The sequence below is a fragment of the Stylophora pistillata genome, chromosome 10 (assembly GCF_964205215.1).
Source record: "Stylophora pistillata chromosome 10, jaStyPist1.2, whole genome shotgun sequence".
NCBI lineage: Eukaryota > Metazoa > Cnidaria > Anthozoa > Scleractinia > Pocilloporidae > Stylophora > Stylophora pistillata.
Window position 1 is genome coordinate 20,121,501 of NC_142528.1, and position 27,492 is coordinate 20,148,992.

The 27,492-nt window shown below is 38.9% G+C and overlaps 5 protein-coding genes across 9 annotated transcripts in view; 2 read left to right on the forward strand and 3 right to left on the reverse strand.

The window, feature by feature from the left end:
- The window catches only part of LOC111320569 (transmembrane protein 26), an 8,654-nt gene extending 6,676 nt beyond the window's left edge, over positions 1 to 1,978 (reverse strand). The window contains exon 1 of the mRNA XM_022923225.2: positions 1,375 to 1,978. Within this exon, the coding sequence (XP_022778960.1) occupies positions 1,375 to 1,607 (233 nt within the window). The 5' untranslated portion in view covers positions 1,608 to 1,978. The remainder of the gene's footprint in view (positions 1 to 1,374) is intronic.
- Positions 1,979 to 5,867: 3,889 nt separating this feature from the next.
- LOC148722149 (uncharacterized) lies at positions 5,868 to 9,270 on the forward strand. The gene is made up of 2 exons (XM_088736643.1): positions 5,868 to 7,517; positions 7,660 to 9,270. Exons 1-2 carry the CDS (start codon positions 7,344 to 7,346, stop codon positions 8,710 to 8,712), a joined length of 1,227 nt encoding a protein of 408 aa, XP_088592769.1. The 5' UTR covers positions 5,868 to 7,343; the 3' UTR covers positions 8,713 to 9,270.
- On the reverse strand, positions 8,787 to 11,076 carry LOC148722150 (uncharacterized). Its single transcript, XM_088736642.1, has 2 exons — positions 10,721 to 11,076; positions 8,787 to 10,525 (listed from the first exon to the last, which is right to left on the reverse strand). The coding sequence occupies exons 1-2, from the start codon at positions 10,939 to 10,941 to the stop codon at positions 9,262 to 9,264; spliced, it is 1,485 nt and encodes a 494-aa protein (XP_088592768.1). The 5' UTR covers positions 10,942 to 11,076; the 3' UTR covers positions 8,787 to 9,261.
- LOC111320050 (uncharacterized) lies at positions 8,787 to 26,700 on the reverse strand. Of its 5 annotated transcripts, XM_088736651.1 has the most exons (8): positions 25,310 to 25,678; positions 22,241 to 22,339; positions 21,082 to 21,294; positions 20,517 to 20,605; positions 20,310 to 20,390; positions 19,795 to 19,876; positions 19,427 to 19,530; positions 8,787 to 19,215 (listed from the first exon to the last, which is right to left on the reverse strand). In XM_088736651.1, exons 1-7 carry the CDS (start codon positions 25,409 to 25,411, stop codon positions 19,459 to 19,461), a joined length of 738 nt encoding a protein of 245 aa, XP_088592777.1. In that variant the 5' UTR covers positions 25,412 to 25,678; the 3' UTR covers positions 8,787 to 19,215; positions 19,427 to 19,458. The 5 variants fall into 5 exon arrangements, with proteins under 5 accessions (XP_088592777.1, XP_088592779.1, XP_022778490.1 ...); XM_088736653.1 differs by lacking the exons at positions 8,787 to 19,215; positions 25,310 to 25,678 and adding an exon at positions 26,151 to 26,700 and having other exon boundaries at positions 19,350 to 19,530; XM_022922755.2 differs by lacking the exon at positions 8,787 to 19,215 and having other exon boundaries at positions 19,350 to 19,530; positions 21,148 to 21,294; positions 25,310 to 25,470.
- Positions 13,753 to 14,481, forward strand: LOC148722151 (uncharacterized). The gene has a single exon (XM_088737003.1). It carries the CDS (start codon positions 13,753 to 13,755, stop codon positions 14,479 to 14,481), a length of 729 nt encoding a protein of 242 aa, XP_088593129.1.
- Positions 26,701 to 27,492: the final 792 nt, after the last annotated feature.

The following is a 27,492-nucleotide window of genomic DNA, read 5'->3' on the forward strand; positions in this document are numbered from 1 at the left end:
TTTTTACTCGTAACCTGACTGAATTTACGAATCCGAGATGAATACCCAAACAATGACTTCAACTAATTTAGTGTTTAAATGCCCGGCAGCCGGAGACGGTCTTAAACGGAGTAAAACCAGGCAGTAAGAAATTTGCACTGAATTTGCCCCGAGCGATTAATTCAAAATCTTCAAGAGTATCAGATGTTTATTTAGAAATGTCAAGCGATTCCAAAAATTACTTTGGTTTTCTTCTCAAATAGTTCCGTGCCTGTGTATAATGTAACGTCCCTATTTGTTTTCGACACCTTGAAACCTTTCTGTCCCAGCGTTTAATGAAAAACTGAAATAAATTTTGAAACGCTTAACCTCTCTAAACAAAAATCTGATGCTCTTAAGAAGTTTGAAAAAACATTTGTGCGGAAATTCTGTGAAAATTTTTGACTACAAGGAATTAGTCCATTATCGTGCCCAGCTGCGGGATATTTAGAAACAGCCGCAAATAGACTGATTTTACGCAGTGACGCCTTTTACACCAGTCAACCTCACAAAGCCGCCTAAAGATAAATATTTTTTAAGCATGTTTCTCAAAACTATTAAACTCAAAGGCTATGTAAAATCTGTCTTTTTTCAAATCCGAAAAAGATACGGAACTTACTCATCAGTAGCCATAAACATATCTAGCCGTTGCAGTTCATCCTGTTGCTAAGTCACCGAACAATGAATTTTGATGATTTGTAATTTACTCTGTGATGGTGTAGTATCTGTTTATTTAAGCTTTTTATTCATAAAGGAGATCGAGACAGGTTCGCATAAAAACTTCAAGTTGTTCGCAAACTTCCTGTAAGGTCACTCTGTGGAGATTTGTTTCGTTTGTAAGAAAAACCGATCGCAGTCTGACAGCTCAAGAAAGTTGTAGCTTTTCTAATAAGAACATACTAGGTAATTTTAAGTAATCACTTATTGCTTTCGATTACATGGCATTTCATCGACTCTGAATCGTTTTGATAAAAATGTAAACGAAGCTCAGCATGTTTGATTATGCCACTTTTTAATAAGAAGGCGGATTTTCAGTTTTCATGAATGTTTAGCACAACTGACTAGAAATGTTGAAATATAAGCCACCAAGATAAAAACCGGAAACTCGAATTCCCGAGTCTGCATTGGGATAAAGCAAAGCAATCACACTTCATTAAATATGTCCTTTGCAAAGAACAATGATAATTTTCGCGCTTTTTGCCTCATAGTTTCGTTTTGGTAATATGTTCAAGCAAAGAAAATAAATGCAGCGAAGCAAAGAGATCCCCAAATTCGTTAGGCCGTGTGCCAGTGGTGCTGCTGACATGTATAATGTACTACGCTGACTAATGCTCGTGAAAGTTTTCTTTTACTTACCAGCTATATTCATGTCCCTTGCGAAATCCCACAGTGATTATTGTTTCCACTAAGAGAGCCACGAGAAGAAGTAAAAACAGAAAGTACATTTTGTCTTGCTTCAAGGTGACCAGCCAGTAAATCATGGCAATGGCATGGAGGCAGAACAGCAGACGAGTAAACAACGCAGCTATGTATGTGAAAATTCTCTCCATGGCGGTTCTGTTTTTAGTAAACTGATCAAGGCTGATCATCAGATGCAAAGTCACTTCTGTTTGTATAAGGACTGGAAACAGCAGCCGATTGATTCAGAAGCAAACTTCAAAAATAACCCAGGTAACTGTTTTCTTGGCTACCAAAGACTTCACTCGGCCAGTCTGTATGTGGTGAATATTGTCTCCACGGGGGTTCACAGATGACACAAATGAGATATGAATGGACAACATTAGATCCCATGTCATCTATAAACATTAGATCCCATGTCATCTATAAACATAAGGAGAATTTGGATCTCATCAGCAAAAATTTTGGCGAAGAATAGAAAACTACACTTAATCAAAAACTGTCGTATTTTTTTACGTGTTTCTTTTCCTCAGGACTGGAAATCCTTGTATACCACCGGCTGGACCGATACTCATAGTCTTAAAATAAGTGAGGAGAATTTGCTACCTTTCTATAATAAATGGAAAGATATTCTAGTCTTTTCGAATAAGGAGGAATAAACCGTAGGTCCCGTCTCCTGCAGGGTTAGCGGTAGGAGACGTTAATTTCCCCCGCACGAGATTACTATGTAGTGGATGTCCTCCCCTGGGGTGGGATGGGTGGGAATTGGCCCTGAGAAGCCCCCATGGGGAGTGGTCAACTAACGTATGTATGTATGTATGTATGTATATATGTATGTATGTAGGTAATATCGCCAATCAGCTGCTGACACGTCACCCGCCTTTCGCGCCACTCTGTCTTTCTCAATCCAAGGTCGTTTGTCGAAATTTTCTCAAATTATAGCTGCTAAAACACTGAAAAAACTCGTATTGCTTACAGTGACGTCATTTTTTCCGTGAACGGTAAGAAAACCAGAACAAGAAAAAAAATACCGTAAGTTACGCACTCGTATTCAGTGGCTTTAGCAATTGGATTTCTCGCGGTTGAGAACGAAAATCGACCACTGGAAGATTTGCCTCAGACCAATTTTGGCTGTCTACCATAAGTAATCCAGGCTCGCTGTTTGTGTCACGTGCACATGGTTAAATAGAGAGAACATATGGGGCGAAGTTTAGGTCTGGAAATTTGCTTGAAAATGGAAATAAAAATAAACGAAACTTACCATGTGGCGATTTGTTCTTGTCCTTAATATGTACACGAAGTTTCGGGAAAAATACTCTTCTTCACCTTTCCTTCATTTCCTCCTTGTCTCGTTTTCGCTAAGCGCAGTTTAGCATAATAATAATAATAATAATAATAATAATATTTATATAGCGCCTATCCTTTTCCGTGCTAAGCGCTTTACAATGCTTCAAAAAGGACTAAAATCGTATACATATATATATATACATAATAACAAAATTACAAAATGGAAAACCTAGGATAGTTCATAAACTTGCTTAAAAAGAAAGGTCTTTATTCTAGATTTGAACTTGTTTACATCGTCGATTGATCTAATGTCAATAGGTAAATCGTCCCAAAGTATAGGGGCAATAACTGAGAAAGCCCTTAAACCATATGTCTTTAAGTTACAGGGTTTGATGATAAGACGCCACTTGTCTGAAGATGAGCGAAGGTACCTCGTAGGTTCATAAACATGAATTAGGTCAACCAAATAATCAGGAGCTAAATTGTTGAGTATCTTAAAACAAATAAGATTGATCTTAAAGATTATTCTTTGCTCCACCGGTAGCCAGTGCAGCTCCTTTGGAGTATCGCTTATGTGATCAAACTTACTTAAGCAAGCAATCACACGTGCTGCAGCATTTTGGACACATTGCAGTTTGTTAATTTCATACTTGGGAAGACCATACAAGAGTGAGTTGCATAGATCCAGCTTCGAATTTAGAAATGCGTGTACAAGAACTTTAGCTGTTGTGACATTGATATATTTACGAATCTTAGCTATATTTCTTAGGTGGTGGAATGCCCCTTTAACTATGTTTTGAATATGAAAAGACATCATTACGGTGTTATTAAAAATGGCGCCGATATTACGCGCCTTATTTGTAGGCTCGATGATATCAGTTCCTATTTTAATAGAAGGTAGCCGTTTGGGCGGTCTGAACTTAGAATGGAGAATAAGAAGTTCGGTTTTATCAGTATTTAGCTTCAGTTTGTTAGTAGTATCATCCAGTTGGTGATATCAACAAGACAGCTTTCAATCCGGGAAATTGTAGTGGTAAGGTCATTCATATCATCGCAACTGAAGGTGGTGTATAGTTGAGTGTCGTCAGCATATATGTTATGGCATCTTATTAGGTCACCTAGTGGGGCCGTAAACAAGAGATACAGCAACGAGCCCAACACGGACCCTTGCGGCACGCCAAATCTGAGCGGACGAATTGGGGAAGTAAATCCATCGATCTGAACAAACTGGGAACGATCCGTAAGATAAGACTGAAGCCACGAAAGTGCTTTACAATTTATACCAAACCTGGAACGCAGTCTGTGTAATAGGATCTTATGGTCGACAGTGTCGAAGGCTGCTGATAGATCTAACAGCAAGAGAACAACACATTGTTTATCATCGATTGATTTCAGAATATCATTTCTAACACGTAGAAGCGCTGTTTCACAACTATGTTTCTTGTAAGCAGACTGGAGACTTTCATTCAGATCATTGTCAGACAGATAATTCGTCAGACGTCTGGCTGCAACTTTTTCAATAACCTTAGACAAAAACTTCAGGTTAGATGATACAGGTCGAAAGTTAGAAAAGAGTTCGAAGTCTAGGGACAGTTTCTTCAGCAGAGGAGACAACATTGCATTTTTTATGGAACTTGGCATTGAAGCTGAATTAAATGAAAGGTTTACGACATTTTTAATAATAGGTAGTAGATCTTCAATACAGTAACATAAAAGAGAAGCCGGTACAGGATCAAGAGAACACGATTTGGCGGCAATTTTTTTCACGAGACCAGAAAGCTCATCCTCTGTGGTGAGAGAAAATTCGCTTAGTTCACATGTAATTATGGCGTCGTCAAACAATGGAAAAGCAGGAGCATCAGTAATAGATAGCGTATCCAGTTGATGCCTGATTGTCACAATTTTGTCACAGAAAAAGTCGGCAAACTTATCACATACTTCCTTTGGAGATCCGCAGGATGGATAGGGGTTTTGAGGCTCACGATGCTGCATACGGTCTATGGTGTTGAATAGGACTTGAGGATCCGATTTATTTTCATTTATAAGCGAAGCGTAGTAGTTCATCTTTGAAGATTTCAAGAGCTTACGGACTCGACTCACTGATCAACATATTGCAGTTTATCTGCTTCGGTTCCAGACTTACGCCAAGACTTAGCAATGTTTCTGTGGCTGTAACAATGTATTTTATAGTCGTCTTTCCGTCTTGTTGTTCGTTATTTCTTTAGGTTGTATACTGTGTAACTAGTGCAACCTTTTGCTATTTTCTTTAGTTTCAACCAACGTCAATTAAACGGCATTTAAGATTATATTTGCATGAAAGACGCAGAGTTTTCAATTCCCAGCCACAAATTTCGCATAAACGCAGTTTCAGCACCACGTTCAAATTTAAACTTGTGTAATGAAAGTCGCAGTGTAAGGAAAACATTACCTTCGTTTCGCTCCACTATGGTGGGTTGCTATCATTTCATGACCTATCATAAGGGGCTCGAAGAAACAGCGCTAAACAGATGAAAATCCCATTCAGTTCCATGATCATATGTTTGGCAGATGCGAAACAAATGTTAAACTATATATCATTGAAGTCACATTTTTCATAAACCGAAAGAACAAGCTTGAAACCTCTAGCTGAAAGCACCGTGGCCTTTCTTGCCGTAATTGGTCCTGATGTTCTTGGGCCTGGGCTAAAACACATGACACCAATGAATCCATTCATGAATGCTGTTTTAAAGCCGGGAACAGAAATATCTTTTTTAAAGCATAACCAATACCGTTTTACCAACATTGAACGCCGCCCCCGAACAAACTCAGCAGACAAACACAAAATAGAGAATACACAACCACATTGAACAATTCGGTATTTATTTGAGGAGAAGAAAACAAAGTGATGAGTACCGTAAAACAACAACAACAACAACTTTATTTACCCTTATTCTTGAGAAGATTAAATTAACATCAACTGAAAATATGGGGGCCCAAACTGGTCAAAATGAGGTTAATAATTATTTTCGTATTTTAAATAATTATATGTACTTGAAAAGATAATTTTTCGTGGTGGAAAATTTAATTATATGTAGTGTTCATTATAATTATTTTTATCTAATTGTTGTAGTTATTTTTACGAGTGTGTCAATTATTTATTTCTCTTTGACAATTAATTAAGGCAAATCCCACAATGCAGTGCGCAGGATTAAAAGTCCCATCAGCCATTGCATACCACCTTTTCAAAATGGCGGAAGAGGGTCGGAAGGACAAGAAGGACGAAGAGATAAAAAAAATCGCAGAATCTGCAATTGAAAACATAACAAAAATTGCAAATATCGTCCAAGGACGGGCTACAACGTCTAACGCTTTGTCAGAGCTGCAAAGAAGATTTCCAACAACTTCAGGACGGACAGCAGCAAGCTCGATCAACACAGGCACAAACAGAGCACGTGCTTTTCGCAGTCGATCTACACCATATTCCAATCGCAATCCTGGGCGACCACACGGCTCATCTACTGTAACTAAAGATGTTATTGTTATAGAGTATGGAAAAGATAGAATTCCGAGCAAATCGGAAAAAGTTGAGCTTGAAAAGTCTGGAAGGATTATTTGTGGATTTGAACTCTCTCGTGAGTGGACGGCTGTTCAACTGGAAAAAGAGTTATCTTATCTTTTAAAAGGCTCAAGCATGGACGGATTTTCTTTTGAAATAATGAAAAACTGTTCAGGTACTTTAGTAAAGCCAAACATTCCACTTGGAAAGAGAATAGACTCAAAACTACTATTGAAGTCCATTGCTCCATCTGGAGGTATATACATTCGCTTGCTAGCTGATTTGCCAAGCGACGACGATGATGACTTTCTTTCATTATCCTCATTTGAATCTCCAACCACTAGAAGTATTACAAGTCTCAATTGTTGTGTTGTCAAAATTGTTATAGTTTGTACTTTGTACCGAGTCACGTGACGGGCAGTAAAAAGGCACTTGAAGTTCTTGAGTGAATGGCGTCGTTCGGATCTTTTACGCTCGCCGATAAATAACACAACATGGTGTCAGGAGTGGGATTTTGAGTCCCTTGACGAGAAGAATAACTGGATAGTCGAGGCCCTTAGAGGAAAATACAGGAGAGTTCTTTGAGGTTACTCGAGCGGAGCTAAATATTGACAAAAGAGAAATTGTTCGCCGCGACAGCAGAAGAAACCCGGGAAGTAAGCGTACTACTGTTCTGGAGGAATCATGGCTAACAAGATTACTGCACCCGAAATGTTCGATTTCAAAAAGCCAGACGAGTGGGAAAAATGGATTCGTCGGTTCGGTCGATATCGGATGGCGTGTGATCTACACAGAAAAAGCGAAGAAATTCAAGTAAACACGTTGCTATACGCGATGGGCGATGCCGCCGACGATGTTATGACTACATTTGTGTTTGGCGATGAGGGAGACCGGCTAAAATACGACAAAGTAAAGGAAAAGTTCGACCAGTATTTCCTAGTCAGGAGAAATGTCATTTACGAACGAGCGAAATTCAACCAGCGAACCCAGGCTGACGAAACCGCCGAGGAATTCATCACATCGCTTCATAGAGTACCGAAGCCCTGACGTCACGTTTCCATGGTTGCATTTCTGCTGGATCTAAACAAACTCACATGTGTTTAACATGGCGGCGTTGTCGATAACATCGTTCGCAAAATACTTCTCAGATGAGCCTAAATCTTTAAACCGTGGCGAAAACCATTACCAATCTGGACACGTTCTATCTTTTTGCTATTGTGATGGAATTATCAGAGGGTCAGTGCAAGCGAGCATGAAAAGTACGACGTATAAAGTCACAGTAAGTGTAAAATTTCTATTACTCGATGTCTATCCGTTAACATCGCCAAACCAAAACTTATTTAAATTAAGTGATTTCGAATCTTCGTTTAAAGGAAATCTTGAAAAGTAAGCTTATATTTCTTTTTCTCTTTCCTTCGCAGATATATCTTCAAGAAAACGAAATACGTTCCACAGAATGCGAGTGCCCTCGTGGCGGTTCAAAGTGTAGTCACGCTGTAGCTCTGTTCCTTCATGGCTACCACAACTTAAGTAGAACTGACATCGAATGTCAGTGGAAGAAACAAAAGGCATCCGAGGTGGTTAAAACGGTAGAAGATCTGTATCCACCCAAAGAAACTAAAGTCCTAAAACGAAAAACTACAGATGAGGACAGAGAATGGCTACGGAACAAGCTGAAGAGATACGGCGAGTTCACAGGAATGTTATGGCTTTTGAGCCCCGAACCTGACAAAGAGAATCGTCTGCCGATCTCCACAGTCGAAGAAATCATTTTATCGAGAGAGTTTGTTGAAAGCGGACTTGATACAAATTTCTTGTTGGAAAAATTGAAAGTAAGTGAGCAGCAAGTGAAATCAGTCTGTGAGATCACGAAAGAGCAACGTGAATGTGGAGAGTGGCATGTGGTGAGAAAAGGACGTTTGACTGCTAGCAATTTTGGTCCAGTTCTTGAAGCAAAAAGAGTCACTCCTTCCCTTATCAAGCGTGTTCTTGGAGAATACGACATCTCTCGAGTGCAGGCTGTTCGATGGGGTGTCGTTAACGAGAAAGAAGGAATAAAGGCCTTCACCAAATTAACAATGAAAGTAGTAAAGGATTGTGGCCTTTGGCTACACAAGTCTGGTGTTTTGGGTGCATCACCAGATGGACTTGTTGATGACAATGCGATCATTGAAGTCAAATGCCCTTACACACATCGCAATTCAACAATTGAGGAGGCTGTTAAAGACCCTAAGTTCTGTTTAGTAAAGAGAGATGCTGGCTATTGTTTAAAACAATCCCACCACTACTGGCATCAAGTCCAGGGTCAGCTGTTTATAACTGGGAAGCAAATCTGTCACTTTGTGGTTTGGACAACAATGCAAACTGTTGTGTTGGCAATCCAGAAAGACTGCACATGGGAACCAAATCTTCTTTCACTTCAAGAATTTTATACAATTCACATGATTCCTGCACTTGTTGATGGTGGTCTTTAAATTTTAAGACTTTGTTGTAAAATTAATGTAGTTTTTTATAAAGTAATGGATTTGATAATACATACTTTTAGAAATATTTTTTAAAATATTGTTTTATTTGGTAAAATCATTGCAACTTTTACAACAAATATGCAGTAACTGAAGGGTGTATATAAAATAAAAATGTTCATGTTAATCTTAAAATTGTTTTTCTTTAAACAGCAACATTTGCTGGGGTTTTTACATTAGCTACTTGAGACAAGAAAATGATAGATTCATTGTAATCGTATTTGAATACAGTTGGTTATCTGAATTCATAATAAGACTAGCATAAGGGTGTGGTGGCAGGAATACTGATCAGAAATAAATAGTTTGTCATTAAGTTGTGTATCATGATTCCTTGTATCATGAGCAAGTAAAATAGGGTTACAAGCTTTTCACAGATCACACAACACCTGTCCACTCTTTGTATCAGAATACAGTTAATTGATTAACTATGATCAGACAATGCCAATGTATACCAGGCCTTAGTAAACTGATGTAAGATGATCAATATTTCAATTAAAATGACTAATCAAAGTCAACAGTGTCATTGGTTTCCTTAATTAATGGGTTTTGTAAATTAACTAAAGCACCACATAGCTGTATAATCTTACCAGAGAGGGATCGCAAGTATGGTGGCACAAAATTTAAAATTTTATAGTTCTTCAATCTAGCATTAGCACGTTCTACGTGTATACGACATTTTGCAATGCTCTTTGTTAACTTAACTTCACTTTCTGTAAATTTTCCATTGTTCAAGAATGGGGGAATGTTCACATATACACCATTAGGAACAATATCATTTATCAAAAACCCTTTATCCGCAAGTATAATATCCCCAGCAACAAAATGCTTTAATATTCCTGACTTTTGAACCGTTACTTTATCTGATACTGAGCCAGGGAAAAGTTTACTTACATAAGTTATAACCGCGTTGGGTGCCACACCAACAATTGTCTTAAAAGAATTCATACCCCTGTACGTTGAATATGTCAATTTTTGGTCACTCATAAGCTTAGGTGTAGCAACCTCGATATCGGTGCAATCTATTACCATACGACAGTCTCCAAATAAGCTAAATGAGCCTGGAAGTGAAGTTTTGTTTTTTTGTCTGGATGGAACAGCTATCTCCATTTGATCTTCATATAGAATTTGGTGCAAAACATGGATAAATGTTGTCACAATATTCGCTATTGTAGCAGTACTGCAACTAAAAAGTTCAGCTAAATGTAAGTTATGATAATTATGTCTAATCTTCATCAATGTTATCAATATTTGATCTTCAAAAGATATCTTGTCTACTTTCCAGCCACACACGTAAACAATATCGTTGCGGTATCTTTCGGCATATTCGACAACAATGTGGAACATTTCTTTGTTTGGGAGGCCAGTTTCCATGTTGATTACCTTTGAATCCATGTTAAAAGAGCTGTAGTTTCTTTTTAAGTAGCTTTCTTTTTCTTTCAACTCGGATACTTGGGTCTTTAATGTCCCTAGCTCTGCTTGTAGCAGGATATTTTCAGTCTGCAAAGTAGTGCATTTCATTTGCATCTCCTCGCAACTGAGCTCGCAAGGCTCGTTCTGGTTGCTCTTCGTCGAAGATTCTGAAAGGATCTGCTCGATAGTCGTTGTCTCTGGGACTTCAGTTCTTTGCTTTTTCCTTTTTGGAGCATTTCGAGATTCAAATAGTTTGTCTTTATTCCAGGAAAAGACCTCGGGGCCTTCTTCTTTACTTCCTCGGAAATGACAACTACAAACTCGAGCGCCTTTGCCAGGTTCACGATCAGCTCGTCTGGAGAGAGAAAACGAAGGTTTTAAACTTTAATCATAACGTAAAAAAAAGCTTTTTTTCTCTCTAGAGGTCTTTCAAAGGTATAATCCACAGGTCAGTGCACTTTTGAGTGGTTAAATAAAACCATCTTCCGCGTAACTATAACCGACACGTGGCCGTGCATCATGGTGGTCATTGTACCAAAAATCAACCTACCTTATTAGAGAAATCCATTTTCTTCTTTGAGCAGGATCTTTGGGGAAACGGTAAAAGCTGCAATTGTGACTTTCTGACTGATGATTGCAGTCGGGAACGAAGCATTGGCCCATTTTATGATGAGATGTAACGAAAGACGCCAAATAGTGTTTAGATCCAGCAAAAATGCTACCATGGTAACATGACGTCACACTTCGGCACTCTATTGCTTGGCCGAGCATTGCAATTTTGGCGCCCTGAAAGAAGAGATGATTCGGGATCGTATTGTGGTGGGAGTTAAAGATGCTACACTAAGTGAAAAGATGCAGTTGGAATCGACTTTGACTCTTGAAAAAGTTGTGAAAATGGCCAGGGAAAGCGAGTCAGTCAAGAAACAACAAGAAGTCATTAGGAGTGGTCAGCGGTCGACATCCACCGAAATCGATGAGATTGGAGCCAAATTCAGAGCAAAGTTGCAGAAGTTTCCACCAAAGAAACGTGGAGGTGTCGTTGGCGCTAGAGATAAGTCAAACCCCAGTGGCTGTTTACGATGTGGATTATCTGCAAATCACACCAGAGGGAATTGCCCTGCACTTAATTCTGTTTGTCATAAATGTTCCAAGAAAGGTCATTATGCCCGAGTATGCATGTCCCAACAGGTTGAAGAAGTTGTAACCGAGGATCAGTTTTCTGAGGATCCAGATACCAGTGTGTTTCTTGGAGAGATCGGTGTTGACAGCATGCAGGCACATCCGTGGAAAGCTGAAATCCTGGTAAATGGTTGCCCAGTTAGTTTCAAGCTTGATAGTGGGGCTGATGTTTCTGTCATATCAGAAAAGACTTTTGGTCTTTTGTCAATTCAGGAAAAGCTCCTTCCACCTGATAAGAAATTGTATGGCCCATGCAAAGTACCACTGTTTTGCAAAGGTAAATTTACAGCATCCCTTACGCATAACCTGCAATGCTGTGCTGACGAAATTTATGTGGTTCCTGGCCTTGAACAGTCCTTGTTGGGAAGAAGCGCGTGTAGCCGGCTCGGGACAATTGCTAGAATCTCTGGTGTTGACTCAAAGGACAGCAACTATGAGAAGAGATTCCCCAGCTTGTTTCAGGGGTTAGGATGCATGGATGGTGTTTACGAGATCAAGCTGGATGAATCAGTCACTCCATTTAATCTGTGTACCCCAAGGCGTATTCCTATACCTTTACTACCTCAAGTGAAGAAGGAGCTTGAGCGAATGGAGCAAATGGGAGTGATAGAACAGGTCGATCAACCTACCCAGTGGTGTTCCCCGATTGTTGTTGTACCCAAAAGGAATGGCAGTGTCAGAATTTGTGGTGACTTTGTCCAGTTAAATAAGGCTGTTCAGAGAGAGGTCCGCCAAATGCCAACAACTGAACAAACTCTAGCCAAACTGTCTGGCGCAAAGATTATGTCTAAGCTGGATGCAAATAGTGGATTTTGGCAGAGGAAGTTAGGTGAGAATTCAAAGCTGTTTACCACTTTTATCACACCATGGGGAAGGTACTGTTTCACAAGACTACCCTTCGGTATTTCTTCAGCACCCGAACACTTCCAGAAAGCGATGCAGAGGATCCTAGAAGGTCTCGATGGGGTGGAGTGTCAAGTTGATGACATCTTAGTATTTGGAGAGACCCAAGAGCAGCATGATAAGAGGTTGATTGCAGTACTGGAGCGGTTAGCAGATGCTAATGTTACCCTTAACCTGGAGAAGTGCAAGTTCTCAACAGATAAAGTGGAATTTCTGGGGCACGTGATCGGCAAAGATGGAGTGCAAATCGACCCCACTAAAGTGGAAGCTGTCGCACAGATGGGGGAACCAACTGACATTGCACAATTAAGGCGGTTCCTGGGCATGGTCAATCAAGTAGGGAAGTACATTCCTAACCTGGCGGACATGACAAAGCCACTGAGGGATCTTCTGAGTAAGAACAATGCATGGCTCTGGACTGGGGCTCAGCGGGAAGCATTCAATGCCGTAAAGAAGGCCCTAGTCTCTACGCCAACACTAGCCCTCTATGATCCAGCCAAAGAGACAAGGGTATCATCGGACGCTTCCTCGTTTGGTCTTGGAGCGGTTCTCACCCAAGCCCAAGAGGATGGCGGTTGGAAACCCGTTGCATTCATATCCAGGGCATTGACTCCAACAGAACAGAGGTACGCCCAAGTAGAAAAGGAGGCTCTAGCAGTGACATGGGCATGCGAAAGGTTATCGGACTACCTCATCGGTAAGCCATTTCATATTGAAACGGACCACAAACCATTAGTTCCTCTCCTGGGGTCAAAGAACTTAAATGAAATGCCACCAAGAATTCAGCGTTTACGAATGAGGCTGCTCAGATTCCAGTATTCCATCTCACACGTTCCAGGCAAGAGTTTGACAACAGCAGATGCTCTCTCAAGAGCTCCGATAAACCAGGAGCAGCAGTCAGGCTCACAAGAAGAAGAAATAGCCCTGTATGCGCACAGTGTTTTGAGTGAAATTCCAGCCAGCGACAGACATCTGGAAGAGATAAGGGAACGACAAGAGGAGGATGAAGTATGCCGACAACTTACAGCCTACTGCCAACTTGGCTGGCCAGAAAAAGATAGAGTTCCGGAGGCACTAAAAGGGTACTGGAGTGAGAGAGGAGAAATTACCTTAGTTCGTGGATTACTTCTGAAGGCTTCCAGAGTCATCATACCGTCCTGCATGAGGATAGAGATTCTTGATCGCTTGCATGAAGGCCATCAGGGCATCACAAAATGTCGCAGCCGTGCCAAGATGTCTGTGTGGTGGCCAGGCCTTAGTAGGCAGATTGAGGATATGGTTCAGGGATGCCGCAAATGCGCAGAACACCGATCTTCCCGAGCAGAACCCCTTATTCCTTCAGTGGTTCCAAACAGGCCATGGCAGATCATCGGAACAGATTTGCTTTAGCTAAAGGGCCGCACCTATTTGCTGGTCGTGGATTACTTCAGCCGATACATTGAGGTGGCCTTGCTTTCATCATCCCAGACTTCGCAAGATGTCATTCAGGCGCTGAAATCTATGTTTGCGAGACATGGAATTCCAGACTCTGTCAGATCTGACAATGGTCCTCAGTATAGTTCAGCTGAATTCATTAAATTTGCAAAGGAATGGGGATTTGCAAGTGTGACAAGCAGTCCAAAGTACCCCCAATCAAATGGGATGGCTGAACGGGCGGTGCAGACCGCAAAGTATGTCCTGAAGAAGGAGGATGATCCTGCTAAGGCGTTGCTTGCATATCGCTCAACACCATTAGAGAATGGTTACAGTCCAGCTGAGCTTCTGTTTGGTCGAAAGATAAGATCCAGAGTTCCACTTGCTGCGGTGGAGCTGAAACCCGGTTGGCCTGATTTGTCTATAGTCCGAGGTAGAGAGGAAGTTCGAAAGCAAGAGCAAAAGGCTTACTTTGATTCTCATCATGGCGCAAGAGATCAAAAGAAGATTCCTGTGGGAACCGAGGTTTGGATTCGAGACATGAAAGTCCCAGCGACCGTGACTCAAGAGGCTGAGACACCTCGTTCATACATTGTTAGCAGCCCCAGAGGAACTATCAGAAGGAACCGGAAGGACCTTACTCCGCTGTACCCTAGCAGTCCTGATTTGAGCAAGCAAGGTCCTAGCTTTCCTGATTCGAGCAAGCAAATTCCAGAGGCGATCAAGTTGGATGTTCCGGCAGCTGCTTGTGCAGCTGGTGCAACCACAACTAGATCTGGGCGAGTAGTCAGTGCCCCCAGAAGATTGGACTTGTGACTGTGCGGGATAAATTTATGAATTGAACAGTCCGATCTCTAAGTTTACACAGTTCATGTTATAAGTTAAATCAAACTTTATTACCTTCATGTTTAGTAGTTTTGGCTTCTCCCCGTAGTTTTTAAAGGGGGAGATGTTGTGTAGTCAAAATTGTTATAGTTTGTACTTTGTACCGAGTCACGTGACGGGCAGTAAAAAGGCACTTGAAGTTCTTGAGTGAATGGCGTCGTTCGGATCTTTTACGCTCGCCGATAAAAAACACAACATCAATAGCACTCAATCTTTGAACCCCTCTGCAACATCTACAAGCGCTATAACACCAAGTGCATCACCAGCTGCTAACATAACAACATCTACTGCTAATGCAAGCATTGCAGAGGTGGATCTTACTGATGAAAAACCAGAAATCAGTAATGCTTCAAAAGAGCAAGATGCTGTTCCAGTGCATACTTATCAGGCAAATCCAGTTGAATGTCCTTTTAACATAGACTCAATCATCGACTCAGCCAAGAATCAAGATCTGTTGGAACCAGTAGAGGTATTAAGGTTTTTACAAGAACATATCATTCAAGGTAGAAAGCTGGATATAGTTTCTGTAGAAGAACCTACTGATGGAGAGACCAACTTTATTAATGTAAACAGGGACACAGCTCTTATTTCAACTTTCAGTGAACTAGAGTTTATAGAGAATTACAGGTTTACATTCAAGGTGGGATTTACTGGTGAAGATGTCGTAGATCTTGGAGGACCAAGGAGAGAATGGTTAAGAATAGTATGCAGAGAAATCAAGGAAAAGTATTTTGACCGAGGACTACGACGATATCTTGCTAAAGATTATTTTAATGTTGGAATCATGTTGGCTTTAACCCTGCTACAAAATGGTCCCATGCCTGCATTTATTGAAGAGGAAATACTAAATGATGTCTTAACATCTAGTCCACAAAGCAGTAATCCTTGCATTGCTGAAGTGCAAGCTGGGCTAGAAAAGCTAGGCATGCTGTCAGCACTACAGAAGCTGCCTATGCTCCACTATCTCTTGAGACCAAACAGTCAACACCCAATTACTGTGCCAAAGTTGCTGGGATTGCTTAAGCCAAAATACAGTGAGCAAGGAAGCAATGCTCTGAAACATGAGAAAGAACTTTATCAACTTTTTGTGAGGTTTCTTAGAGAAGTTGCTAGTGGTCTTAGGTCATGTGGAAATGAAAAACTTCAGCTGAGCCATATTTTGACTTTTGTAACAGGTTCAGCTGAAGAGCCTATTCTTGGGTTTGCATTGGATCCATCAATAGAGTTTGTAAAGACTGATCTTGGAGATGGATTTACACCAACTGCCCACACGTGCAGTAACATTTTGAGTATTCCTGTGGCTTCAAGTGTCAACCCTTTGCCAAGTCAGGAGAAGTTATTTGAAATTTATGACCTTGCATTCTCCCAATCATATTTCGGTAGTATGTAAGTATGTCCTGTTATTTCAGTAGTGCTCAAATGCCTACCAGTGTGTTTGCAAGGACTGTTTATTATTGTTGCAGTTGGTGTTATAGTAACATATTTACATATTTATTATTGTTGCAGTTCATAGTTAACCTAGTAATTTTGGTTGTTTTGTCAATGACTTTTTAGAAGTATATTTGGCTCAATAATGATAGAGTGTCTTTACATAATCTACATATAAACTTTTGTGTCATTGATGTGTAGAGAGCATAGAGGTTTATACAACAAAAATTAACACAAAACAAGTAATGTATGATTATCACTTACATCACAGCTCTTTTGGCATGTTTGTTACAGTTCAATGTTGTTATTGTTGGCATAAGACTTGCTACAAATAATTGGTCAAGTTAAGTAGAGTGGATGCTAAAAAATGTGTATCAAAATATAACATTTAGTTTTACGTTTGTCTTCCAGTTTTCTAACTTGTAAAATATTTGGAAGGTTTGGGTTTTTATTACCCAAGTGATGTTGGCATCCACTGTATTTTAACAACCTTTATTTTGTTTCAATTCTTAATACATTAAAAATTGAAACTTTATTTTGTGGAGAAATAAAATTTGTTTGAGATTGCTTTTGCCTCTTTTTTGTCCATGGGAATGGATTATGAGAATATATTGATAATGCCTTTCTATAAGGTAACCATTTCACAAATGGGACTAATGATTACACATAAACTTAAATATTGATTGAGACTATATACTTTTGGTTTTGGGCTTCCTGTGGTAACAAAAAAAGATGACTTTACCACAGAAGCCCAAAAACCACCAAACCTAAAATATCTAAGTAAAAGAACATCTGCTCTGTAGGTTAACGCTATGAAGTCAGCCATTGAACTCACATTGTCCAATGCTATATTGAATAACTAAATAAATGTTTGCTGGGTGGGTGGAGAAAAGTTGCATGAAATTTCAAGTATTGTTTGTCGTCCATGTCTTTCTTATAAGAACCTGTTTAAATACATGTTCTTATTCATGATATTTTACTATACAAAATTAAAGATTGCACCACAGAAATTAAGTGAGGAGTCAAAACCATGTTATAATAATGTATGCTATGGGCTAGAGCTCATTAAAGAATAGACAAACTGAACACAATGGTTGTAAATGTCTATACCACAGTTATTGTCATCTTGCAATGGGCATGGCAAACAATTAAGATGACCATCTGACAAATTTACTGATGGCGGAACAATATTCACTTGATAGTCTTCATCTTCCACTAAATATCCATTTTCTGGATCCAAACCAAACTCATCAATCTCTGAAGGTGATAAGGCTGTGTGCCCTGAATGCATATTTTCTAGCATCCCTCTCTCCCACATCTGTAAAGGTGACTGGTTTTTCTCAGTAGAAACAGGATGGTGGTTCATTTGGTCAACAAATTCTTTCAATGACTTATTTATTCTAGCTAGATATACATAGTGGAGACAAAATAGATGTACATCATCAAGAATGTTAAGAAGTCCCTCTTCTTCCATTGTTTCGAATATTCTTGAATAGAATGCCAGAACCCCAGAATATATATCACGATGAGTTCTCTCCACCCTTGAATTGTGAACTGAAGATCCTGTTATTATACTTCCTCTGCTTTCACCTCGGTTTTGAATCATGTATTGTCCAACATAATAGTTCTCCATTCCATAATCAGATCGTACACGAGATGGAAGGCCCCATTGTTCAACCCCTTTTTCAAACAAAGACAAGACTGTGTCTGCTTTATTGTTATTGCAACAGCAAACATATATAAGCAGCCTTGTTTTACCATCTATACACACATGAGTTACAAGTTTATATCTAATAAGCTTATGACCAGAGTCAATGTGCCAAAGACTATTGGGAGTTGGTACCCAGTATTTTCTGCGATGTATTGTCATTCGCCATCTCAGACTTGTACCTACGGGGTCTAACCTGTGTAAGCAATCTGTTACTCGCCACCTTTGGACATGTAGGCCTCTACTTCGTAGTGCACCAATAAAACGCCTTCGGCCTATATTTGGAGTAACAGGGCCCTCACTTGCGTTGCCAGTGATACTTAAGTATATTTGGTCTAGCTCATCATCTGTTATATTTGAAAATCCTTCAAATACATCTCCAAGTCCATTAACTCTCTGCACCTTCTTTGAATTGTAGAAATACTAACTTGAAGCATGTTGGCTATCTTTGTCCAGGAAAAAAATAATGATCGTAAGTGTTCAAGCTGTTCTTTAGTGATGTCGTATTTCTTCCTTCCGAGTCCAGAAACATGAGGAACAAATGGGGCTGAATAACTATCCTCGTTACTTTCATTCGACTGCATTGTCGCATCTCTAAGAATTAGAACTATACTCCCAATGTCATTACTTAAATTAGTCAACGGTTCTTTCAGAGTTTCTCCTGGAAGGCCTGTGGGATTGGGGTCGCCTCGTTCGATGTCACGTTGCAACAAAGACAAAGTACCATTAGCTTCAATCAACTGCTGACGAACTTCAACCAATTCTTCATTTGTAATTTGTATATCAGAGCTAAGAAAAATCTTCAATATCCCCTTTAAATTCTGCAGAAAACTAGAAAATCCACTTTCATTTCTCTCTCGTAACACTCTCCTTCTGTTCGCCATTTTGAAATGCCTATAAGCTGGTTTGCAATGGCTGATGGGACTTTTAATCCTGCGCACTGCATTGTGGGATTTGCCTTAATTAATTGTCAAAGAGAAATAAATAATTGACACACTCGTAAAAATAAATACAACAATTAGATAAAAATAATTATAATGAACACTACATATAATTAAATTTTCCACCACGAAAAATTATCTTTTCAAGTACATATAATTATTTAAAATACGAAAATAATTATTAACCTCATTTTGACCAGTTTGGGCCCCCATATAAAAAATTAAAACTAAGAGGGTGTTGGCTTCCTAAAATAACTAGAAGGTTAACAAGGCTAGGAAACTCAGTACCTTTCTGAGGAATTTATATCAAAAGAGCGGGACTTGGAACTTTAAAGAAATTTCTGTTTTACATAATATTTACAAAACGATTTTGCGCAATTGCTGTTAGTGGTGTTACTGGGTTAAGTAATGTAACCTTGAAATAAACACCACCCTCGCGCGACGTGTATCGTTTAAATATGGCTTGTTCACGGCACTTGTAAGTACTCTAGGCTCATTGTAGGGAACTAACGCAAAAAAATTATTAAAACATTATTATGATAAGAGGAAGGGCAATTGGGTCCGAATCTCTTCGCAATCCATCTTTTTCTACGGAGATAAAAGTAAAAGGCAAATATTTGAGGCACCGCATGAGTCTTTGGGATGAACATTCGAATTATACACGATCATTGCAGTTCTATGCGAGAGACATGACACTTTTACACTACAAAAACTAATACGCACTCAATGAATGACCCTTTTAATCTGCTACTGGTGGACATAATTATTACGCAGGAGAGAGCCAGCATTGACATCAAACCTTCCTCAAAAAGTGAACAGAGCGGGAGAACGTCAGCTGTCACTCAGGCGAATTAGTTGTCTTGCAAGTCTCTTGTTAGCGAGTTCCACAGGCGGCATGTTCATCTGAAAGGTTACAATAAAGGTTAGAAAAAAAACTTACAATCAACCAAAAGCTTGCATAATTCCGTCTTCAATTCTCAACCACTATTATCATTAGAGTAGGTTTAACTGGCTTTCGTAATGGCAGATACGCTTCATGCAGTATACAGACCTTCACTTCTCCTCTCCGTGTAACGCTTTAGGACGTGAGGTCTCGAAATTGGGTGCTTTAGCGAGTGAAAATTGAAGAGTTCATTTCTAAGATGCATTAGTTAATGAGAGCCTTACCTTATTTTCTATGTAGAGACTAGCCCCATTTTCAACCAGTGTGACAGCTATTTCTGCCCTATCCTCCTCACAGGCCATATGACTAAGGAAAAAAGAATATTCAAGAAGGCAACAGTATATTTATTCCTGAAACTGGAATTGCCCCAAAGATCTTAACGCCCTACTATTTGAAGATCTTGAACACTTCTCTTAGAACGACCACCCATCAACAAGAACAAAATAATCCTAACAACTAAATTTTCAAAGGCCCTTAGTCTGCTCTTGTAAACAGTTGGCAGTTTTAAAAGAAATTTGCCCTCTGGACGCTGTGGCAATTGACAAGTGAAGCCACATATTCTAAGAGAATTACTGAAAACTGGGACATGGAGCACAAACAAAATATAAAAAGCATGTATGTGCGTCATCTTTGGTTAAGAACGACATTAATAAAGGTATGACAAATATGGGCTTCCAATAATCGGCCATTAGCCAAAGACAGCAAGGAAAAAGGGGGCCAGTACAAGCAAGAAACATACAGAGCAGTGTTGCCTTCAGCATCCTGTATATTACAACTTGCATTGTGGTTTAAGAGCAACTTGACAATCTTGGAGTGGCCCCTGTGAATATTAAAACAAAAACCAGACAGCGTAGTCACTCAGTGAAGATTGTTACGTGATAAATTCTAGTTCGAAAAATCAAGCAGAATTCATCTTAAATCATGTTTAAGTGAGGGATTTACTAACTGCGATGCAGCGCGGTGTAGAGGGGTAGCAGCACTTGTTTTGTCCTGTACATCAACATAAGCCCCACTCTGAAGTAGCAATTCTGCAATCTGAGAGAATGAAAAAGCATCAGTAAAAATTTATAAATCTTATCAGCCAACTGCTAAGGCCATACTAGATAAGCCCTTGATTTTGATGTAAAAGACACAGGGCTGATATTTCTCCCATCAAGGTATCAAGCTGGCTTGGATAATGAGAGATTAATTACACTACTGAAAACTTCAAACCTAAAAAGTTAAAAGATTTTCAGAACACCACCTTGTACAGCAAATGAATGCCTTGTACAGTTGAACCTTCTGTAAGTGGTCATAAGCAACCACCCAAAATGTCAAGTCTAGGTGGTCCCTCATGGAAGGTGGTAGCTTACCAAAGGTCAGGCCACAGGGGGTCCATATTTTTAGTAATTTGCATATGGTAACAGGACCCTTTCACCAGTGCTTATCGAAAACTTTAGCAATAACTTTTAACGGCTTCTTAGAGGGAAAAAATTTTTGGATCTATGGTGATTGTCTTGCATTTTGGGTACCTCTCTGCCAATTAATTGTTGATTTGGGAGTAAACTTGTGAGGCCATGATGACTGCAATGCATCACCTCATATCTGTTTCTTGATGCTGCATAATGTAGTGGTGTTTGTCCTCCTTCATTTTTGCTGTTAACATCAGCTCCAATGCTGATCAACATGTAGACAATGGTATCTCTTCCAGCAGATGCAGCAATCATCAGAGGAGTCCACTGAGCCTAATATTTGGTCAAGTTATTTAAAACATATTTGAAAAAGACGATTTGACTTTGGACCATGCAAGCACAATACAAATTATCAGTAGTCTGCCTCTGAGGGAGTGTGTAACTGAATAGGTAAGGCCTTAAATCCCCGCCAAAATTCAAGTTTTATTTCCAAAATCCAAGTTTTATTTTCAACATTCAATTTTTTCTATAACTGTTATGTTCACAATTTAGAAATGAACTTTTCAGAACAAAACAGCTTTTTTAGCTTTCAAATTCATACTTTATTGCAATCAATCCAAGTTCAAACATGTCAACAAAAGACAAAAGGTTGAATTGAATTTCAAAGTAAAAAAACATTTGTGTTCTTAGAAGTTTTTTTCTAAATTGTAAACATAACAGTTAACAGAAAAAATTAAAGGTTGAAAATAAAAGTTCTCATTTAAGGCAAGAGCAAAAGTGTCTGTGAAAACCTACAAAGCCATATTTCAGACTTAACCTCCCAGACAAACCATCATTTCTTAAAACTGGCCTTAAACCTTGGTTATATTGACGGCAAATGTTCTCATGGAATTTAGAGTACATTCCAAATTAAGCCAAGAGCCTCAAACCTGTGTCTTACAAAGAGATTGTAGCCACTTTACTTTTGACAACAAACTCCCTCTACACTCAAGTCCCTTGAGTAGTCACCACCCAAGTTTCAAAAAGAGCAAAGATTATCACAATGAAGAAATAAACAAGAAATACATCCAATTGAAAAAGGGTAAACCTTGTCACTAAATGTATAATTTTCACTTCACCCACTTCACAGCCTTACTACACACAAAAAAGATATATCCTTTGGCCCCTTAAAATGTTATGAACAAACATTAGTCCATTGTGTGGTCATATATAGTATTATATCCACCATACACAAGCAAACCCTATCCCTTGTCTGTAAAATTGGAATTCTACCACTTACATCATCTTTGTTATCAGTTGGTACTCCAAGATCAAGTAAATGTTTAACAATGTCACTGTGTCCACCAGATGCAGCCCAGTGAAGTGGCATGCGCTCATTCTGTAATACAGAAAAAAGTTACACATATAGATGGTATGGGTTTGGCATTCACCTACAATAACTGACTACTGAACTGGATGTGAAAATGATGGTACTCAAGCGCTCTACAGTTCTATGATACATTTAACCACCTAGGTTATTTTATACCTAGCAGCTGGGACTGGGCAGTATTTCAATTTTCACAGTACTATTCACAAATTTAAAGTAAATCAAATTTAGTCACAATTTCCTACAGCAAACTACTGTTCTGTATCAGGCCGTTATCAGGTGGTACCAGTTTGCTATTTATTGTGGCCAAACAGGTTGCTAAGTGACAAAAAGACTTATTTCTCTCACAGCATCATACAACTGGAGACAACAGCATTATTCACACTTGTGAACGTTGCTAGATATGGTCATTGCCATATAAGTTATGTTAAGTTATAAGTATAAGTTATGAGGTTAAATGTTCACTGGTTACCTAAATTAAAATATAATTGAGAAAAAGAATGTTCCATTAAGTAGCATACAACTAGATCACTAATCAGAGGGTGGCCTAGTTACTTACGAAGAGGAAACCCACTGTTGCATCACAATAGATGTGAGTTTCTCACCATACATGTACACATCGTTGTGGAAGTTGAGAAACTGATAAATCACCGGCTTAGAAACTTGAAGGACCAGTGAGGTCCTGAGTACTGAGCCACATTTACATTATAAAGGGGGTATATATTTAAGAGAGGTTGTTAAGAAGAATCAACCATTCACTGGCAACAGTCAAAAAAATCAAATTGGCTTATATTCTAGTATTAGGTAGGCCTATAGGTAAAACAAACCAAGACATGTGTAGTTTGTTGAAAAATTCTTTTGTTTTGGAGAAAATTGATAAAATTCAGTATCATTCAAAGGTCGAATTTAACCTATTTTTGGAGGCCTTGATTGTACTCGCAAAAGCAATGAAATATTACTTATTCCGCAGACTTTTAGCACCATGTCTCCCCTATGTTTTCACAAAAAAGTACAATTACTATTTTTAGATGTGCTAAGCCGAAAAGCAAAATTTCTATGAATTTAAAACCTTCGTATGCATTGCAGCACAAAAACCCCAGAAAAACAACCCTACAAATGGTAAGTTTATCATTTCTACTTCTCATATTTCAAAATATTAAATGTTCATTTCACTTAGCACATATAAAGTTTTTTTTTGAAGCTACCCTACTTTTCACATGGCACTTAGGTAAATAGATAGAAAAATCCATATTTTATATCATATTTAAATAGTGATTCTACTTTTTTATGAAAACATAGGGAACACATTGTTCTAAAAGTCTGTGGAATAAGAAAGTTTTTCATTGCTTTTTCAATTACAATCAAGGCCTCCAAAAATTGGCTAAATTCAACCTTCGAATGAAAATAATTATGTGTGAATTGAATTTTATCAATTTTCTCCAAAACAAAAGAATTTTTCAACAAACTACACATGTCTTGGTTTGTTTTACATGTAGGTCTACCTTATACTAGAATATGAGCCAATTCGATATTTTGACTGTTGCTAGTGATTTGTGAATTTGTCTGATTTTAGTGACATCTTCTCTTAACAATTATTCTATGAGTGGGTTGGATATGACATGGTAAAAAGCTAACAACATGCAAAGTCCCAAGTTGGCTATAACCAATTTGCTATCTAACAACGGCACAAGTCTTTATTTAAAGTTTAATTCAAGAAGACAGTGTTATACAGTTGTTACAGAACAAGGAAAATCTTTTTTGTTCACAAAGTTCTACTAGAGAACACTTTATAGCAAACAGTATGCAAAATATTTGAAGGATGATAAACACCATTACCTCTGAATTTGAATATTGGAAAATCATAGATGTGTACTGCGGTTTCATGAATGTACGAAAGCAATCCTCGCAGTACTAAACCCTACTCATACACCGAATGCAAATATTACTGGCGACTAATTTGAGTTGCCATTGTTCTGGACTCACTAGCCTCTCACACATGTAATAATGCTTTTGTGTTTTCCATGTGAAGATGAGGCTAGTGAGTCTAGAACAATGGCAATTCAAATTGGACGCCATTATTTGCATTCGGTGGATGTAAGAGTAGAAATTACGCCTGAAAAAAAATTCCCCGTATAAGCCTGAATTTTTTTCAGGCCTTATTTCCACTACTATATAAGTAGGGTTTATTACTGTGAGGATCACTTTCATACGTTTCATGAAACCACAGTACACATCTATGATTTTCATATATTGAAACTCATTGATTTATCACCTTGACTGGTTTAATGCCAACCAACATAATGACCAGTTCCCAGTTGGTTTGTTAGCTCAGATAGTAGAGCAATGCACCGGTATCGCAGAGGTCATGGGTTCAAATCCCATACGGGCCTGAATTTATTTCAAGCCTTATTTCCACTACTATGTAGGTAGGGTCTATTACTGCAAGGATCGCTTTTATACATACCACTACCTCTATTTTGCACAAAAATATGTTTGTGTATTTGTCCTCAGACGTTATCTGCTCCTTGAAGCTTGCAGCTTTACTCAAGCTTTGCTCTCGCAAAACTGTTCGCACCTTAGAACTTATAAGTCCGCGGACAAATATCCCTGCATATTTTCTCGCCAAATAGAGGCTATAGTTACTATAACCGTAGTATAGTGAACCAATCAGAAGACTGGAAAGGCGACATTCGGAGTTGAAAATTTGATAAAAATATATGTATATCACATCTTCCCTAGGATTAGCATGATAAATCTAAAACATTGAGTTTATCACACTATGAACCCAATGAAGATGTGGTCTGTGGCTAACATGGTCGCTAAGAAATATAATCTCGGCAAAAAAGTATAGTTAGAAGTGAAAGATTGTACTTAAATCGATCTGCTTTAAAACTAATCTGATTAACCAGTTGTCACTGTTGAGAAGAATCATGGCGAACAAGAAAGAAGTTTTACACGACTCACGTTGGAATCGAACCTTACCTCGTCTAACTTGGTCGCTAAATTCGGTTTCAATTCAATTTTTTCCGTTAACTCGTTAAATTTTCCCTCGTAAGCAAGGGAACAGATCTCCACACGGGACATTGCTAGTGAGCTTGTTTTGTAACCATCAGCCACCTCGTTCTCAGATCAAGCACAACAACCCTAGCCGGGGTGGGGTCATTTTGGGTTTGTTAAAAATAATATTTGACAATTATTGGATGAGGTTAAGCATGATAACGATAATTATCAAGGCCAAAGTTTGTATTATCTGCCGAAGGCGAAGGCTGAGGCGAATAACACAACCTGAGGCCTTGATAATTATCGCCATCATGAGAAACCGAATCCAATAATTGTTTTATCATGCATATCCATATTCCATATTCCTGAGCTGCACTTGTAAAGACAAGAGCGCATAAAACTATTGTCTGCAGGTATGACGTCTCTTCTACATATATAAAATCTATTGACGTGTGATAGGCAGAAAAAATCAACTACATTTCCTCCCTACAGACCTGTTTCGTGGTTGCCCACTCATCAGGGGATTTTAATGATGAGTGGGCAGCCACGAAACAGGTCTGAGGGATGAAATGTAGTTGATTTTTTCAGCCTATCACACGTTATACTCGCTCTATTATATGTATCGAGCACTGTTTTATGGATAGCAAGTCTAACCCTTATAAAATATATTGTCTGTAGGTATGACGTAAGAGAATGTATAATAATATAATTTGGTTTATCGACTGAGAACTTGTAAACTCTCTAACTCAGTTGATAAAACCAAATTATCTTGTAAGACCCCCAAGCGATACAGCACCCGGCACAGTTTCTTTAGAAAACTTACCCCATTTATTCATTTGTCCAAGGATATTCTTGACGGTGTCCGGTCAATTCGCTACCACAACAAACCAACTACCACCAGACTCGCTACCACTGAGAGTCAAATCGCCACCGACGTCATGTATAGCCTGAGGTATGAAACCGTTACGTCAAATGAAAGCTAAGAGTGTAGTAGCATATCGCGAAGAGGGGAAGGGACTCAACAGTTATGTGTAGCGTTTCAATTGTGGAACGGTAACGTTATCACGACGATAATCTGTTTGCGTTCAGCGAAACCAAAGTGACTTTCGCCGATGTTTATGAAATCGTATGATACGGCTTACATGAAAATGCAGCGGAGTTTACAGAAACAGACTTGGCGTCCTTTCTTTGTGTAATCATAGTTAGTAGAGGGGGACCCCTCTACTAACTATGGTGTAACAAGCAGATAAAATTGCGATCAGAAGACTACGAGGCCTTTAACTAGTAACTAGAGTCTCGCCCTTATGACAATTCGTAATCAAATCTAATGAAACTCATATCATGTGAAAGCCTAGATCATGAAGTTTTTAAATTTTTTTGGCTTTGAAACTTTGCAGAAAGCAACTTGGTGTGAGAAGTCCTTGAAGGGCAATTGGGGCAAACTTTGCATTTATTAGCATAATAAGTGGTATGTCATCGATCATCCTTCTGACGGCTGCATTCGTTAAATCATTCGAAATTTTTCGAGATATATAGACGCCCCGAAATACACCGTGTTTGGGGACACTATCAATTTGGATCATCAGAACCAAAATTATCTTAACTTCTAATCTTTTATGTGATATAAGTTTCATTAGATATGATTACGATTTGCGTTCAAAAGAATGAAACTCTTGTTAAAGGTTACGTCTACGTTCTTTGTGCTTAGTAACACAAAGAAGGACACCAAGTCCATTTCTTAAACCTAGGCATACTACACCTTAGCTTTCATGAACATCGGCGAAAATCACTTGGCGAAAATCATTCTGGTTTCCCCGTACGTAGTCTTCGTGATATTTAACGGTTAACGTAAAGTTTGAGTTATTTTCGCTGTTTTTGTTTGTTCGCGTTTAATTTCGCAATAAACTACTACGACTTAGCTCTCATTTAGTGGCTACACAGAGCGCCTAATATGAGTCAAATCGCCACCGGTGGCAATTTGACTCTCAATGGTGGCGAGTTTGGTGGTGGTGAGTTTAGTGGTGGCGAGTTCGTTGTGGTGGCGAATTCAACGTAAACCTTTTTGCAAGTTGAACTCATCATTCTCTTTTGGTTTACCAAATACGCAAGTCAAAGCCAAACGCGTAACAATTTTTTTTTAGGGTAGGGCCTGGGGACAAATCATC